The sequence below is a fragment of the Perca flavescens genome, chromosome 23, assembly GCF_004354835.1.
Source record: "Perca flavescens isolate YP-PL-M2 chromosome 23, PFLA_1.0, whole genome shotgun sequence".
Taxonomy (NCBI): Eukaryota; Metazoa; Chordata; class Actinopteri; order Perciformes; family Percidae; genus Perca; species Perca flavescens.
Genome location: NC_041353.1, coordinates 4,322,885 through 4,341,495, shown reverse-complemented (window position 1 = coordinate 4,341,495; position 18,611 = coordinate 4,322,885). Strand labels below are relative to the sequence as shown.

Sequence of the window (18,611 nt, the reverse complement as noted above, 5' to 3'; positions counted from 1 at the left end):
CCAGTCAGAAGCAGAGTATGAGGGCGTACCATGCTAGCAGCTAGGCGAGCATTATAACGTGTGTTACAAAGTGACCACGTTGGTCTCTGAAGTAAAGGCTGGACTACAATAGAGCTGTTTGGAGCAGTTTGTGAACAGGGTTTTCTGTTGGAGATGGTAAGTCCCTTTGGGGGGGACTTTGGGCTTTTTCACTTTGGAAGCCTATTACATGCACAAAAAAGATATATAACACAATAAAGGAAAGGGAAAATGCCAAAAAGAATAATATGAGCACTTTGTTAAGACCAAAAAGGAAATGTGTGTTCACCCACCGTTGGGAGGACAGTGCAGTATGATGCTTCCATCGCTGTCTTGAGTGAGCGTGACCGACTTGACGGTTTCCAACGCCGCAGCCTCCCCGTCCTCTGCTGCTGAACTCATGGTGCACCTGGAGATGGATAAAAACACACTGACTGCTGTTTCACGGCCACAGGTGGGTCTCCTAAAGACCAGGAAGGGAAACACGTTTAGTTCTCTACACTCATTCACTAAAACACTGACAGGAAGAAAGAAAAAGCAGAACTGGCAAAGATTGTAGAGATAAACCGGACTTACAGTATTCATAACACTGGGAAAATCATAAGTTTTTATAACCCGTTTTATCCCGTTCTTAATTACGGCTGCAACTAACAGTTGTTTTCATAATCAATTATTATTAATTTGATCAATAACTGATAATTTATAAGCTTTGTAAAAGGTTTTTACCAGGTCAAAATATTTACTTATGAACTGTACATTGAACAAATTGCACATTAGTTTGCTATACCAGCTAGTTACAGAAATGGCCAAGACAGTTCTATTGTAAGGCATTTTATGCAAGTGCTGTGTGCTTTAATTCCATTTTAGGAATACATATTAAGATTTTATTAATCTGAATTGTTTAAGCAAAAATAAATGTGTAAAATGTTTGTATATATGCATGCTGAGAGAAGATATTAGATTATTTTAGTGTACTTGTAGGTAGCAGTACTTTGGATACTTGGATAATTGCTTTATTTAGAACAGCAGTATGAGACACCTAAAAGGAGTAAAGTTTTATCTAAAGGTCACTCTATAATGTCATGACAGTAATTCCAAAACAATAAAAACAAAAATTCCTTCATTGTTCATTCCTTTTGCTTAAATATACACCAAACTCCCTTCCCAAATGTACAAATTTAAGGCATATCAGCAAAGGCATTCACCTCCCACATCAACACTTGTGACATATTACTCATCATAGATGGGATCGGTTAACTGCAGATGAAAAGTGATCCATAAATAGGGAAGTTATTTCATTAAAACTATATATTTATCATACGCAGCACTGCCAGTAGATTTGGGCCATATATTTGTCAAAATGTGTTGTGCTTGTTGGACAGTTTGTACGCCAAATTGTAGACAGCATCGCTGTTAAAAGCTCTTCCATCAAATTAAAATCAGTAGGGTGTGTATTGTTTGTCAATCAGCCAGTCTGTGTAGAATTTGCCTATTTTTAAATGGAGTTTGGCGTGGGGTCCCATGCATCGCTATTTAGAACACGGACGTAAACACAGGGATTTAGCGCAGATGGATGCGTGACTTTACGTGATGTAAGCTCCAAAACTCCCAACATTTTTCATGCACACAATCATTCTAGTTGAGTACACAATAGCAGTAGCTGTAGTTTGTTAAATGATGTTCCCAGGAGACAGGCAGTATCGGTGAAGCTCTGATGCTAACCGTTATCATCCACCAAGCTACCCAGCTAAATGAAAGACGAAAAATCTCCGGCGCCATGTTCGTTGACAAGGTAAAAGCTTATGGCGTCTGTACGGTTTGACCACGTCCTGGCGCTTTATTCTCGTTTTTCTCCCACTTTCAGTGTCTCTGCACTGCCCCCCCGGCTCCGACTACCAAACAGAAAGTGAATTTTACTTTTGATTTGGCTACTTACTTCCTGTTTTTGGTCCGGGGACTTGTGAGTTACCAGGATGAAGGTAAATGCCAGGATGGAGGATCGCCCGTTCGAGGGCCAACGAGGTTGCCAAATATGAAGATTATCCGTAAACTGGAGGGTTGTACGTATTCTGTGTGTAAAAAAAAAATAAAATAAAATAAATAAATAAATAAATAAATAACAAAATGGAAAGAATTTATAAATCTTAACTTTTTAATTCAATAAGTAGTTTTACTTCCCTTGTGTACATTTTTACATTATGAACTAAAATAATTCGTGCTGTAAAGAAACAATTGATTAGTCTGTCAACAGAAAATGAATTGGCAACTATTTTAATAATGGATTATTAAGTCTTTGTCTTCTAGCAAAAAAGACAAATAATTGGTTGCAGCTTTTTCTGTGTTTTATGCTATATCATTGTAAACTGAATATATTTGGGTTTGCTTTTGGACTGTTAGTTGATCAAAACAAAGACATTTGAAGAAGTCACCTTGGGTTTTAGGACATTTTCAAACAGGTAATAGACCAAACCATTAATCGATACAATAATTGGCAGATTGATCAATAATGAAAATAATCGATAGTTGCAGTCCTAAAGAAAATGGATCACATTTTTACAATTGATTATTACAATAAACGGTGCCTGCTTTATAGACAAATAAACTGAATAAAAGCATTACAATCATTTCCCGTGAGAACAGAAACGGAACTGTGTGTAAAAAAATAAAAATAAAACTACAAAATGTATAATTTTTATCCTGAAAAAAGATAATGTAGTAGTAAGCAGGCATTGGGGTTGCGATTGTGCGGTTAAGGTATGTAATTATTTGCGATTACATTTGCGTGCAAGAATCAAACCTGGCAACCACCTTCTCCGCTGTAAAATGTGTCCGGGTAACAACTTGAATTTTATTTATATTTTAGATTGACCGAAGTAATGTGAAATAGCTATCAACCAATCTACTTTGACATTAAATAAACATGACCGTTTTTTTATGTTTATGGTGCAATTACATTTTGTAGGTAAACGACCGTGATTTGTTAAGACGGAAATGGTTCCGCCGTTATTACGATCGGACCATTATTAGCGACGAACCAAACGTTCAAGTTGCAGAAATCCAAATCGCATATTTTAAACATTTGCTGCTAATATTTGGCCAAGACATGGGTGAACAACCAGTACGAGTGTAAGTTAAACTTTATTAATACTTAAAATGTGACTTTAATGGCGTTTCATCTCATGAAATGTTTAATAGGTGATGTTTTTTTCTAATTGTTTTTCATCTTAACCATGATGTGACATGCTGTCTATTTTCAATGTGTAGTAAAACGTGTTATATAATACTTATATCATCATAATAATGCTTTTCTAAGTCTGCTGGACTGTTGAGGGTTTCTTATGTCTAATATTAAGCAGGTAAAATTGCGCCATGTTCTACCAGAATCCGATTATTTCGGTACAAAACGCGACGACCCCGGCCGAACCTCATTCAAAGTTTAGATCATTTAAGATCGCGTTACTCATCGGCACATTCATATACACCATAAGATGAGATAAAGACGCATAATCGTTATCAACAGTGGGAACTGGAAAGGTCGGCATACATACACTTCACCAAAATACCTGAATTATAAGAGATTTATTTCATCTGACACCAACATAATGGGAGAGTTTCCTCCAGATCCGTTACAATCTTTTTTAAATGTGTAAAACTGGTGTAAAGGGCACGTATTATTCATGTTGTGTCTGCCGAATTAAAATGTTGTCTTTAATATCTACCTGTACATTTTTACCAACAAACAATACATACTAATAAATAAATAAAATAAATAATAAAAAAAAGTCTTATTTAGGGGGACATTCTAAAACGCTTAACTTGAAAAATCTTAACGTGGTTTAATGTATCTAAACAAGATCAATCATCACCAAATTTATCATGGTCATATCTTGTCACGAACACTTGAGCCTGTCAAAAAAGCTAAATCGAAATCCAACGATTATAGAAGTTATCTCACGTTAATGTTTTCTTCTTCATTGGCCCTATGGCGAGGAAAAAGCTTAAGGTGGTTTAATGTACCTAAACAATGATCAATGGTTACCAAATTTATCTCTCATATTGCTCCGCATAACCACTGACAACTGTCAAAAACTCAAACCCAAAGTCCAATTATTATGGACAATATCTGACATTAAGCGTTTATGCTTCATTAGAGCCTATTGTAAGGAAAAAGCTTAACGTGGTTGAATGTACCTAAACAATGATCAATCATCACCAAATTTCTCTCTCATATTATCCCTCATAACCACGGAAAACTGTCAAATAATCTAACCCAAAGTCCAGTTTGGTAATCATTGATCATGACAAGATATGACCATGAGAAATTTGGTGATGATTGATCGTTGTTTAGATACATTAAACCACGTTAAGCTTTTTCACGTTAAGCGTTTTAGAATGTCCCTTATTTAGGGTGTAAAGAAAACGCCCTAAGTAACCAAAGTGTTTTGGGAGAAAATATAACTGAGTTCGGGGATGGATTTCTGACGACTCGAGTTGATACTCTAAAATTCTTCTCTAAAGGAATATTCAGTTTTTTTGGACAAATAGAGTCACTATATGTTTATTTAGGGTCCTTAATGTTTATGTTCAATGGTGTTGGTGTGCTGTTGATATAAAGACAGATCAAAGTATTAAAAGTGAGTCTGTTTGCAGCTTGGCATGTGGAGATGTTGAAGGGAGGCTGACCGCGCTGTTCAATCGAGTCCAGACCATCCAGAAGAAGGCCGGACAGTTTGATGTGAGTCGGTGAAATACATTTTTTTTAAAGCTGCAGACATTTATAATCTAATTTCTGATGTTTGGTGCTGTTTTTCTTGCAGCTGCTGTTGTGTGTTGGAGAGTTTTTTGGGACGACGCCGGAGGCCGAAGCAGAGTGGCAGCAGTACAAAACTGGAGCCAAGAAAGGTACGAACATCTGGGCAACCGGCTGTTACACCCGTTTTCAAAATGCATGAACTTTTTCCAGGAAACATTTTAGGAACTTACAACTTAAAGCTGACTTTACAACTAAGACACTGTGCATTTGTATGAATCTTGTACATCGTTTTAACTCGCACTACACATTTGAATTCTGTCAGGCCAGAACCTGCAACTTTTCTGTACAACAAGATAAGATCAAATACAACTTTTTACCTGAGGGAAATTGTTGTGCAGCAGTTGCAAAACAAAGTAGGGGAAAATTGCAAATATACACAAAAATTTTATCTTTGCACAAGGTTTAATATCCTCGTATCACCTGTCAGATATTTGTACATTTTTTGAGTTTATCCAAGAGACAGTGAAAAACAGGCTGATAAATTCTGGATTCCACACTTTGATCGGCTGATAAGAAAATCAGTTTTCTGTTTCTTTGTTCAACTAAAGTCTCTTTCGTGCCTTCTCAGCTCCCATCCACACTTACATCCTCGGAGCGGCGAGCCAGGAGACGGTGAAGAGTTTCCCCAGCGCCGATGGCTGCGAGCTGGCTGACAACATCACATATCTGGGTAAGGCTCTGACCGATGGGGACTCTACTCTCTCCTCCCGGACTTTGGCTTCATCAAACTTTCCATCATTAAAGGAACACATCGACTTATTGGGACTTTGTCTTATTCAACATATCCCCCAGAGTTAGATAAGTCCATGCATACCCCTTCTCATCTCCATGCGTGTCGTAACTCTGTCTGACGCACCCACTGCTAGCCTAGCTTAGCACAGATCCTGGAGGTAACCGGCTCCATCTAGCCTATTGCTCCCAATAAGTGACAAAATAACGCCAACAAGTTCCTATTTACATGTTGTGATTTGTATAGTCACAGGTTGTACAAATAACAAGGTCACATGACACACAGCCATCTTTTAACCATATACAAACTGGGAACTATATTCTCAGAAGGCGAAGCACCGCTACTTCTGCTACTTGGGCGGAGTGATTTGCTCTTAGCACCTGAGAAGCCCCGTGGTGAGGAGCGGAGAGTAACAACGGTGCTTCTCAGGTGCTGCGAGCAAATCACTCCGCCCAAGTAGCAGTGCTTTGCCTTCTGAGAATATAGCTCCCAGCATGTATACGGTTAGAAGATGGCTGTGTGTCATGTGACCTTGTTATTTGTACACCCTGTGACTATACAAATCACAACTTATTATTACGGATAATATTCATCACAACAAAATGTTGCCGTTATTTTGTCACTGATTGGGAGCAGTAGACTAGATGGAGCCGGTTACCTCCAGGATCTGTGCTAAGCTAGGCTAGATGGAGCCGGTTACCTCCAGGATTTGTGTTAAGCTAGGCTAGCGGTGGGGGCGTCGGACAGAGTTAGGACACGCACGGAGATGAGAAGGCTATGTATGGACTCTCTAACTCTGGGGGACACGGTGAATAAGACAAAGTCCCAATAAGTCGCCATGTTCCTTTTAAACATGTTGATCCCTGTGTGGTCTAGGTCGGCGCGGCGTGTTCACGGGCGTGTCGGGATTACAGATAGCCTACGTCAGCGGTCGGGAGGCCCTGCAGGAACCGGCCCCGGCTCACTGCTATACATCCAAAGATCTGTCGGCCCTCGTGGCCCCGCTGACCAGCAGCTCCAAGTTCAGAGGAGTGGACATCCTGCTGACGTCCCAGTGGCCCCGAGGAGTGTGGCACTACGGAACCAACCCGGTAACAAGTCCTAAATATATAAATATTGTTACTGACAGTGTTTTCCCTGGCTTTGTGGTAGACTTAGGTGCGCGTATCTGGCTAGGGATTTAGGTGTCCTTCCTCAAGAAAATGTTGCATTAAAAAAAAAAAAAACATTTTGTGTCTCTTTGTAGCTGTGTTGTGTCTCTTTTTGGTCATTTTTGTTTTCTGCATTTTTCTGGAAGGACTGGTAGATGCACAAATGTCCACTTTTAGAATTTCTTGTCTCAAAAAGTTGGGCCTTAAAATAAATAAATAAAAACAGCCATTGATTGACCAATCTCACCTCAAAGGTCCATTTTTAAACCCACATGGACGAGAAGTTCTGACTAAAAATACATTCAGCTATGCAAATGTCATGCTCTGAGGAAGACTGTGTGATATACTCGAAAGCTCCAGAACAATAGACCTTGTGGTGAGATTTATTTAAAGGTCCCATGGCATGAAAATTTCACTTTATGAGGTTTTTTAACATTAATATGAGTTCCCCCAGCCTGTCTATGGTTCCCCAGTGGCTTGAAATGGCGATAGTTGTAAACCGAGCCCTGGGTATCCTGCTCTGCCTTTTGAGAAAATGAAAGCTCAGATGGACCAATCAGGAATCTTCTCCTTATGAGGTCATAAGGAGCAAGGTTACCTCCCCTTTCTCTGCTTTGCCCACCCAGAGAATTTGGCCCACCCATGGGAGAGAGAGACATCATGGCTTTCAAACGAGAAAAGTGGCAGTTGGTCAAGGCCACACCCCCACCCTCCACCTTGCCCCCCCCTCTCTCCTCCTCAATAGCTACAGACACAGAAATGGCACATCCTAAGGAAAGCTCATTGTGTGACTGGCTCTAGTGGCTGTAGTTCTGCACCAAAGCTGAATTTCGGGAAAGAGACTTCAGATACAGTATTAGGAGACCACTAAGGTCTATATAAAAGAGACTTCAGATACAGTATTAGAGGACCACTAAGGTCTATATAAAAGAGACTTCAGATACAATATTAGGGGACCACTAAGATCTATATAAAAGAGACTTCAGATACAGTATTAGGGGACCACTAAGGCCTATATAAAAGAGACTTCAGATACAGTATTAGAGGACCACTAAGGTCTATATAAAAGAGACTTCAGATACAGTATTAGGGGACCACTAAGGTCTATATAAAAGAGACTTCAGATACAGTATTAGGGGACCACTAAGGTCTATATAAAAGAGACTTCAGATACAGTATTAGGGGACCACTAAGGCCTATATAAAAGCATCCAAAGAGCACCATGTCATGGGACCTTTTAAAAAATAAATAAATAAATCAATAATTAACTTTAGGGCTCTGCTGTTGTTTTAATGTGTCTCGTGTGCCGCAGGAAGTGAACACAAAGTTCTGTGGGAGCAGCTCCGTCGCCACCCTGGCCGACAAACTGAAACCACGCTACCACTTCGCTGCACTAGAGGGCGCTCACTATGAAAGACTCCCATACAGGTGCTGGATGGATACTTTTACTTATTTGCTGAGAGAATTTTTACAATGTTTTATACTTTTACTTAAAGTGCTCATAATATGCTCATTTTCAGGTTCATAATTGTATTGAGAGGTTATATCAGAATAGGTTAACATGGTTTAATTTAAAAAAAAAAAAAATATTATTTAATATTATTGTTGTACTGCACATTGCTGCAGCTCCTCTTTTCACCCTGTGTGTTGAGCTCTCTGTTTTAGCTACAGAGTGAGACATCGCACTTCTGTTCCATCTTTGTTGCGCAGTACCTAGGTAAGCCTACTAGCCAGTCATAAGCAGAGTATGAGGGTGTGGCCTGACAGTAGCTAGGTAAGGACTACTAGCCAGTCAGGAGCAGAGTATGAGGGCGTGCCCTGACAGTACCTAGATAAGGACTACTAGCCAGTCAGAAGCAGAGTATGAGGGTGTGCCCTGACTGTACCTAGGTAAGGACTACTAGCCAGTCAGAAGCAGAGTATGAGGGTGTACCATGCTAGCAGCTAGGCGAGCATTATAACGTGTGTTACAAAGTGACCACGTTGGTCTCTGAAGTAAAGGCTGGACTACAATAGAGCTGTTTGGAGCAGTTGGTGAACAGTGTTTTCTGTTGGAGATGGTAAGTCCCTTTGGGGGGACTTTGGGCTTCTTAATTTGTAAACCTATAACGTGCACCAAAAAGACAAGTAACACAATAAAGCAAAGGGAAAAGGCCAAAAAGCATAATATGAGCATTTTAAGTAAAGACTCTTAAAACGTCTTCCACCGCTTTTGAATGTCTATCCAATTTTTTATTCTTCCCTGTGTGTGTGTGTGTGTGTGTGTGTGTGTGTGTGTGTGTGTGTGTGTGTGTGTGTGTGTGTGTGTGTGTGTGTGTGTGTGTGTGTGTGTGTGTGTGTGTGTGTGTGTGTGTGTGTGTGTGTGTGTGTGTGTGTGTGTGTGTGTGTGTGTGTGTGTGTGTGTTTTAACAGTATTGTACATGTGTTTTCAGGAACCATGTTATTCTCCAGGAAAATGCTCAGCACGTCAGCCGCTTCATAGCCCTAGCAACCGTCAACAACCCCGCCAAGAAGAAGGTGTGTGTGTGTGTGTGTCCGTCCTGTACCACAAAGAGCGTTGATTTTTAACTCCGTCAAATCTGAACACACAGACGTAATATACACACATTTTCAGACTCAGGGTGATTTACACTTCCCGAGGATATCAGTATCTGCGACGTCCAGTGGGAATAAATGTCCATAAATCTGCATAGAAATCATAGGAAAGAAAGACGCTTCTTATAACTGCAAAAGATGCCTGAGAATCATCCTGTTTTTAAGTTTCCTCTAGTATCGAACTAGTCCAGTGATAGTTGTCTGTACATCCATGGGTGCACTGCAAAGAGGAGCAGCTAATAGATAATTTTTTTTTTTTTTTTTTTTTTACTGGTGCCAGTTTGCTGAAATATAAAAAAATACAGGAAACGCTTAAAGATGCAGTAGGTAAGACTTATAAAACTAACGTTTTGTCATATTTGCTGAAACTGACCCTATGTTCCGGTAGAACTACATGAAAAAGGTAATTTAGAAATATTGGTACTACCTACAGTCTGTAGTACGATTTGCAAAATTCCACCTCTTCCTGTTCAGATGCACCAATCAGGGCCCGAGGGCGGGGGGGGGTGTCTAACTGCAAGTCAGTCACTGCTCATGCACACACATTCATTCTCCCTTGTGGGGGGAGGGGCTTAGGAGACCGTTTGGGCTTTAGCAGAAAAGGGGGGAGGAACTAAGAAGTTGTCAATGTTCAAATTCTTGTGCTGGATCTTCACAATCCTACCTACAGCACCTTTAATGGCCCTGACACACCAACCCGACAGCCAGCTGTCGGCAGAAAAGGCAGGCGGGCTGACCCCCTCCACGAGTTGGTCAAAAAAGTGCCTCAGAACACACCGAAGCAATGCCGACTCCAGCGTACGTTCTGCGCGTGCACGAGGCCTAATACGTCTCCATAATAACAGGCGGCGCTACTCTGTATTGTCGCCCAAGAAATGAAAACCGGCAGCTGATTGGACGAACGTGTCCCGTGGGTCTGGTTTCTCCCAAATTTCAAAGCCAGACCTTTAATGGCGGCTCGGTCAGAATACGATCTCATATTGTATTAAAATAGTTCACCGAAACGTGTTTCTGAAAACATTTTAAGCGAGAACTAGGCTGAATCTGTCTTTATTTCAGATTGACAAAGGTCAGTTTGAAAGATTTTCGTCCGATTTTGAGAGCCGTTCATCACGCTCATCCTGCTCGTCATTTCCAGGTTAGCACTCCACCAATCAGATTGGTGATTGAGTTTGACTGCCCGCCTTTTGATTCAACGTGTCAAATCGGCCCAAATTAAAGCCGACGTCTCCTCCGACTGACGACGGCACAGAACACACCGAACAGACTCGAGTCAACGGCCGATAATCGGGTCGGTGTGTCAGCGCCTTTAGGGGGACCCTCGGTGTTAGACTTTGAAATCCTCTGCCATCCAGTGATCACCATGGCACCCTGAGCTGTCTGTCTGCTTCTGTCTGTCTGTGTGACGGCTGCAGTATTTGTACGCCTTCAACATAATCCCCATGAAGACCATGGATCCATCAGAGCTGGTGAAGCAGCCGCAGGACGTGACCGAAAACCCCTACCGATGCCCCACAAAAGACAAGACGGACAAACTAAAGACTGGCTTCAGCACCACCGAGGAGGAGGTGTGTGTGTGTGTGTGTGTGTGTGTGTGTGTGTGTGTGTGTGTGTGTGTGTGTGTGTGTGTGTGTGTGTGTGTGTGTGTGTGTGTGTGTGTGTGTGTGTGTGTGTGTGTGTGTGTGTGTGTGTGTGTGTGTGTGTGTGTGTGTGTGTGTGTGTGTGTGTGTGTGTGTTTGTGTGTGTGTTTGTGTGTGTGTTTGTGTTAACACGCTAAACATTGGCTAAATGTTTCCCTTGTTAAATTTAGGCCAACTTATAACTGCACAATAACTGTTTTTCTCATCGTTTTTTGTCATTTGTAATTGATTTTATCAGAATTTTTGTCTGATGTGATTCTATTTGATTTGATCTAACAGCCCTTTTTTATTGTGTTTTAAAAATGTTGTTTTAATAAATTTCTTCACCTTATGTAAATCACTTTGAATTTCCTTTTGAAAGGAGCTATACAAATGGACTTGCCTTTCCTTTCCCAGGCTGAAGGAGATAAGGAAAGGAAGCACTACGTCTCGGTTTTTATTTTTAGCACTTAAAGATTACGACCAGCTCTTGTGATGGCTGACACTTAAATACTTTTATTTAAAACAAATTTAAGTTGACCTACTTATTTAAAAAGAGTTTCAAACTACACTCCAGGTGCCAAATGTTACCATCTGATGCATTTTTACGTAGAAAAAGTCAACCGTCTCCCTGTGTCCTCTCTGTGGTCTGTTCAGGAGCCAGGCCAGCAGTTCTTCTTCGACCTGAGCAAGAAGCAGGGCGGTGGTTTTCGGGGCCGCGGCAGGAAGAGACATTCAGATGGAGACGGACGAGGACGAGACCAGCAGCGTGACGGAGGAGACGAGCATCATCAGGGACAGCCCAAACAGCCCCGCAGGCCCCGTAAGTCCGACCAATTAGTTTTGTCGTTTGTTAGAAGGAGATGGTTAAGTATGTTGATTTCCTGTGTGCTAAAAGCAAAGATACTATACTATACTATACTATACTATACTATACTATACTGTATTATACTATTAAGCAGTGGTTGTCAAATTTTTTGGTAGAAAAAAAAAAAGGCTTTTTAAAGAGGTACATACACAGCGCTGCACCATCAGTGTCTGATTTACTAAACAACAACTTTGTAACCTAAAAACCCTTAAATGCTACTTCAAAGGTTTAGAATCCATAAATAAATTCACTTATTAATATAGTATAATTATTTCAGGGAATTATGTATGAATGTATATATTTTTTAATTAGCAATTTCAAAAGAAATCTCACATACTCCAAAGTACCCCTAGGGGTACACGCACCCCCATTTGAGAAACACCGCTTTTTTTGCCTTGCTATTTGTTTTATTCTAGATTCTAAAGAACCTTGGGTAGGGGTGCATGATATATCGAGTCAATATCACGTTGCGCTATATTATATCAAAAGTTTCACGATAAGTGTGCAATATTTAGTTTATTTTGTACATGTTAGTGCACGTCAGTGCACGGGTCCACTACGTGACAAACCATATGGAGTGTACCACGTGTGTGCATATTTGGACAGTTACAGTGTTAGGGAAGAAATAGAGAGACAACAAAACGGAACCAATCAGAGAAGAGAAAGAAAAGCTGTGTGCTGTTCTCTTTATTTATATATTATATACTGTCCAACCAGTAAAACATGTCCTGTTCTCTTTATTTATTTATTTATTTATTCATTCATGTTGGACCAGTCCAATATGACTGTCAGTTGAAATAAACATTGTGTTTAAAAAAAAAAAAAAAAACTTATTTAATTTGTTATGAATCTATTTTGATGCGTTTTCCCATCAATTTTACATATGTTTAAAAATAGCAAAATTAATATCCTATTGCAATATTCATAATCAATATCGCAATATCACATTTTGTCAATATCGTGCAACCCTAACCTTGGGTGGTAAAGGGTTAAAATGGTACCAATAAACTAACAGAATGACTTTAATATTTTGTCTTCTTATCGTGTGTAGCTCAGGCCTCCGGTCCCTGCTGGTTCTGTCTGGCCAGTCCTCAGGTGGAGAAGCACCTTGTCATCAGCATAGGAACACACGTGAGTTCATACCAAGAGGGCTGGGTAGCCGCCAAACATTTTACCAATACCGTGACTTCGATACCGGTTACTAAACTATTCTTTTTTTCGATACCAATTTTATAAAACAAAACGAAATTACAGCATTACACATTAGGGCGCAAACCTTTTTATTTATGTATCAGCTCCTGCTACGTGGGCCTTCTCTGTGTAACGTAGAGTTTTTCCTGCCTGCCTCTACGACAACAGCCAATCAGCAGCATTTTTAGATCTCGGTAGACGCGTGCTGATTGGCTTACTGACACTGACGAGATTTACTCACTTGCATTTTTCGATGCTCGATACTTAAGAGGCAGTTGGGTCGGTGCCTAAAAAGTATTGAATTCAGTAGCCTAGATACCAACGGTAATTATGATTATACATCAAATACAGACTCAAATCTTTTATTCTTCTTCTTTTTTTTTTCAAACAAAAAATAACAATAAAATAAAATATAAAAACGCACCAAAAGGAGAAAAAAATACCTATAAAGCGTTACAAACAATATGTTCAATCTGTCCGAAAAAGAAGCAGGACGAAGCCGAAGCTTGTTATTCCCACCACTCGTTCATATATTCTATAATATATACAGGACCTATGTCCTGTATATATTATAGAATTTTTATGTGTATTCCTATATTTTTTATATTATATATTCATAGCAAGATAACACAATTATTTTAAAGACCTACCAATTTATTTTGTTTTAACATTTTGCACCAAACAACCCCTTACCCTGTTCACCCACTCCATCACGATCAGTATAAAGACCCACCCTCGCAATCATCTCTCTTTATCCTCATGTCCTTTTAAACCTCGTGTTGTCTTCCTGTCGACCTGCAACTTTTAGGTTTTTTGAGTTAAAATTTTAAGAGAAAAACCTTCAACATTTTGGTTGTCTTTTTTCGACACTTGTCAATTTTTTTAACATTTGTGTCACTTTTTTCTGACATTTTTCTCACTTTTTTCAAAGTTCTTTTATCAATTTGTTTTTTCTTCAAATGCTATAAAATTGACTAAAACACCCAAATTCAGTGAAAGTAGTGAACTGATTATTTATTGTGTTAAGAGCGTTGTAGCGAACCATCCACGTTATTTTTCTTTGGACAATTTGTTTGAAAACCCAAATTTCTGATATAGAAACATTTTGAAAATGGGTCAAATTTGAACCGAGGACAACAGGAGGGTTAATAAAGAAAGTTTATATACAACTTTTCAAACTTTAGAAGCATCTAGCACTGGAAAGGTACTGACAGTGACAGCCCCATTGAACCCACTTACCAGAGTGACTTTTGTTTGGCAGTGCTACCTGGCTCTGGCTAAAGGCAGCCTGACTCCTCACCACATGCTGATCCTCCCCATCGGCCACTACCAGTCCGTGGTGGAGCTGAGCTCCGAGGTGCTGCTGGAGATGGACAAGTACAAGTCGGCCCTGAAGAGCTTCTACAAGAGCAAAGGGGATCGCTGCGTGCTGTTTGAGAGGAATTACAAGAGCCAACACCTGCAACTGCAGGTAGACACACACACACACACACACACAAACACACACTCACTCTAGGGCTGTGCAATTAATCATATTGTAATTGCGATTTTGATTTTGGCTTCTAATGATTACAATAAAAATGTTATGGAGAGGGGCGGCCTCTAGCTCACCTAGTAAGAGCGTTCGCCCCATGTTGGCTGAGTCCCTTTGCTGCGTGTCGTCCCCCATCTCTCCCCCTTTCCAGTCTATCCACTGTCACTGTATATTAAAGGGAAAAAAGCCCCCAAATAATAATCTAATAAAAATAAATGTAATCGAGAAAACGATTATTTTGCACATTATGTTTTGCAAGTCTTATTTTAAACTCTTGTGTTCTGAATGAAAAGAAAAGAAAAGTAGTAAGGGTAGTTTACAGTTCACGGTGTTTTCACTTTGATTTGTTTCACTGTTTTTAAAATAACCAAAAAATGCAACATCTTTCCAAAAGTCAAATAATGTAATCGTGTTAAATAATCGTGATTCCAATATTGACCAAAATATCGTGATTATGATTTTTCCCATAATCGAGCAGCCCTAAAACACACACACACACACACACACACACACACACACACACACACACACACACACACACACACACACACACACACACAAAATGACTCTGACATGATTAAATATTAAATAAAAAGTTTTTTAAAGGCAGGATGAAATATTCAATAATTTTAGCAGTGTTTGGACTTTGCTTAATGAGTGGTGTTAAACGAATATTCTTGTGCAACTTTATCTTGTTATATAGAGAATACACTCTGTTGAAAGTTGACTTTTTTGGGGCTGTAACTTGTATTTTTCCAAAATTTTCAACTAACTTGCTAATTACTTTTGCGGTTAATCATTTGGCCAGAAAATTGGGAAATCACAATTTGTAACATATTCAAATTGACTGTTTGGACCGATCAACAGTCCAAAAGTCCTACAAATATTCACATTTAAGACACAGGAAGCAACGTCTGTTATGACATTTTTACTTAATAATTAATAAAGGTGAATTACTGTAATCGATTAATTGATTATCAAAAGAAGCTGATTAGTTGATTGAGATATGTTGGGTAGATGTTAATTGAATATACACTCAGTTGCCAGTTAATTAGGTACACCTCTTGTAGTTTGAATTGATGCATTCTAATCTCCCACAACAGCCCTGCAATCAATCTTACTGTACATTCAGTATAGTTGTGATAATAATACATTGGATTTGAAGCGACTTCACGTAACCCAGGGACACTTCATTAGTAAAAAGATGACAAATGGACTCATTTTGGAGGATGTAGTTTGTTGAATTGGCAGGTGTTGCTATTATTTTGTCCACCCCATGTATATCACTGATTACTCATCGGAGGGTTGGGATGTCCCACGTGTTGACGTTGTCGACATTCAGGTCGTCCCGGTGCCGCTGGACCGCTGCACCACGGAGGACATCAAGGAGGCGTTCATGGTCCAGGCTCAGGAGCAACAGATGGAGCTGATGGAGATTCCTGAACACACCGACCTCAAACAGGTACACACACACACACACCTGGATCACTAACACACACACACACACACATCTGGAACACACCTGGAACACACACGTACACACCCACACCTGGATCACACGCACACACACGCGCACACACACACACCTGGATCACACACACACACACACACACACACAACTGGATCACACACACACACACACACACACACACACACACACACACACACACACACACACACACACACACACCTGGATCTCACACACACACACACACACACACACACACACACGTGGATCTACCACACAAACAACACACACACACATCTGGATCTCACACACACACACCTGGATCTCTCACACACACACACACACACACACACACACACACACACACACACACTCTTACCTGGATCACACACACGCATACTGTGTTTTTCATCTCAGTTTTTTGTCATATTCAGCTTCACAGGATATAGTAAATACAAAAGCTGCATTTGGCAAGAATTGTAAAAATAGTATTAATTAGGGCTGTACAATTAATAAAATGTTGATGCAATTTTGATTTTGGCTCTCAACGATCACCAAAACAATATAACCAAGAAGAACTATTATTTTGCACATTACGTTTGTAAGTAAACTCTCATTTTTGTCTTGTGTTCTGAATGACACAAATCTGTTTTGATCTAATTTATTTTAGTTTTTCTTTTATTTGGATTTTAATTACTTGTTTTCAAAAGATTGGGAAAGTGTACTACAACAGTTGATCTCATTTTGTGTTTATTATTTAGTACTATTGAAACGTTTGAATATATTTTTATAGTATTTTAAGGGGAATTAAAAAAATTCAAACAGGAAAAGTATGAAGGGAAATTTCACAGTTCAAGGTGTTTTCACTGTTTTCATTTGTTTAACTGTTACACTGTTTTTTTAACTCTAACGTGTGCCGTTCAGATTGCTCCTCCAGGGACTCCGTACTTTTATGTGGAGTTGGACTCGGGGGAGAAACTCTACTACCGCATCCAGAAACATTTTCCTCTGCAGTTTGGAAGGTAAATCTGTCGGCATTTAACTGTTAACATGAATCTTTACTAACTAACTAATAATTTGAAGAGTTCCAATAAGCTGTAATCTTCAGTCTACGATCATAAGAAGAAAAAAAAATACAGATTTAAGGAAATACTTTTGCTCACACCACCAAAAATCTTGGGGCACTGATAAAATGTATTTACGGTAACTTAGAGCCTAACATGAATCCATATTACAAAAAAGCAGTCCTTAATTTAAAATAGTGTAAAATGGCACAGGGATATGAATACATTTGATAATAAATGATTTAATTGTGTCTTGAGCTCCATTCGGACGGGATTAACATTACAGGGGAAGGTTAGAAATAATCGGGGGGGGGGGAATACTTCAGAACATGCCTGAGAATAATCACATTTTCAAGTTTTCTTTAGTATCAGAGTAATCCAGTGACAGTGGTCTGTATATCCATGGGTACGCTGCAAACAGGAGCGGCTAATAGATAATTCAGCATACTTTATAATGGTGCAAATTTGCCAAAATGTAATCAAATATAGCTTAAAAAACAACAGGGCTCAATAGAGAATACCAGACCTACCTGAAGCTGAAATTCCATAAACAGCCTATTTGATGATAAACTCATGAGCATTGCTCCTGTATCATCAGACTCTTCAGCGTGTGTGTGTGTGTGTGTGTGTGTGTGTGTGTGTGTGTGTGTGTGTGTGTGTGTGTGTGTGTGTGTAGGGAGGTTCTGGCCAGCGAGGCGCTGCTGAACATGCCGACTCGAGCCGACTGGAGGGAGTGTAAACAGAGCAGAGAGGAGGAGGAGGAGAGCTGCAAACAGCTAAGGGACAGCTTCCAGCCGTTTGACTTCGCCTGGGAAGACTAATGCAACCACACACACACACTCTACAAAATCTCCTCCCTTAAACTGGAATAGTTCACTAATTTGCTTTCTGGCGGTGGATGGAGAATGGAGTTAGATGAGAAGATTGTCACCACTCACACTAGACATGAGAGCGGTATCCATCTTCTTACCTAACTCTCGGCAAACTATGTTTTTATGTTATCTTTTTAATAATGTTTTGAAGTGATGGAGGGAACTGAGATTTTCGCAGCAAAGTACTTTTATAAGTAAGCCTCATGAAAGCCCCTCTTGTTTAAGGTTTATTAAAGTGTCTAAATCTTTCCGAATTTTTTCTTTCAAAACATGAAACCGAAAATTCAGTTCAAATTTTCAAAATGTGTAGAAAGGTTTGCAATTCCAAAACCAAAAGCGGGAAGACGTGCTCCTAATCAGTACCGGTGTTTTAAAATGTCAACCGTGAGTGGTTTGTATTGCTGTATGTTGGTTTGTGAAGATATCTGTCTTTTAGTTATTCCTGATACATGAAAAAAAAAAGACAAAGGAAAATCCTTGTTCCAGTTCGTACAACTCCTTCACAATAAAAGCTGAAATCCACACAGAGGCTCAAAAAAACTTTTATAAATTGAACATCGTAAAAACTGCTCAGCAACATTTTCTAAAGTTTCTATGGGGGCTCTTTTGTTTTAGCCTCAACTCCGGGGGGGTAATTGTTTTTAAATGTATTTTGTAAATGAACTACAATTAAAACTCTTATTTTGGG

At 39.6% G+C, this 18,611-nt stretch overlaps 2 protein-coding genes across 5 annotated transcripts in view; one reads left to right on the top strand and one right to left on the bottom strand.

Annotated features, from left to right (window-relative positions):
- Nucleotides 1-2,038, bottom strand: part of dmtf1 (cyclin D binding myb-like transcription factor 1) — a 15,963-nt gene extending 13,925 nt beyond the window's left edge. Inside the window, exons 1-2 of the mRNA XM_028570546.1 lie at nt 1,955-2,038; nt 312-427 (exon numbers count right to left, since the gene is read on the bottom strand). Coding sequence (XP_028426347.1) covers nt 312-420 — 109 coding nt within the window. The 5' untranslated portion in view covers nt 421-427; nt 1,955-2,038. The remainder of the gene's footprint in view (nt 1-311; nt 428-1,954) is intronic.
- Nucleotides 1,489-18,611, top strand: cwf19l1 (CWF19 like cell cycle control factor 1). 4 transcript variants are annotated; one of them, XM_028570542.1, is made up of 15 exons: nt 1,490-1,610; nt 1,706-1,810; nt 4,669-4,753; nt 4,836-4,920; nt 5,400-5,501; nt 6,438-6,652; nt 8,025-8,140; nt 9,145-9,229; nt 10,723-10,876; nt 11,582-11,749; nt 12,846-12,925; nt 14,247-14,456; nt 15,862-15,981; nt 16,912-17,009; nt 17,728-18,611. In XM_028570542.1, the coding sequence occupies exons 2-15, from the start codon at nt 1,770-1,772 to the stop codon at nt 17,870-17,872; spliced, it is 1,704 nt and encodes a 567-aa protein (XP_028426343.1). In that variant the 5' UTR covers nt 1,490-1,610; nt 1,706-1,769; the 3' UTR covers nt 17,873-18,611. The 4 variants fall into 4 exon arrangements, with proteins under 4 accessions (XP_028426345.1, XP_028426343.1, XP_028426344.1 ...); XM_028570544.1 differs by having other exon boundaries at nt 1,489-1,810; nt 10,723-10,875; nt 11,587-11,749; XM_028570543.1 differs by having other exon boundaries at nt 1,492-1,810; nt 10,723-10,875; nt 11,584-11,749.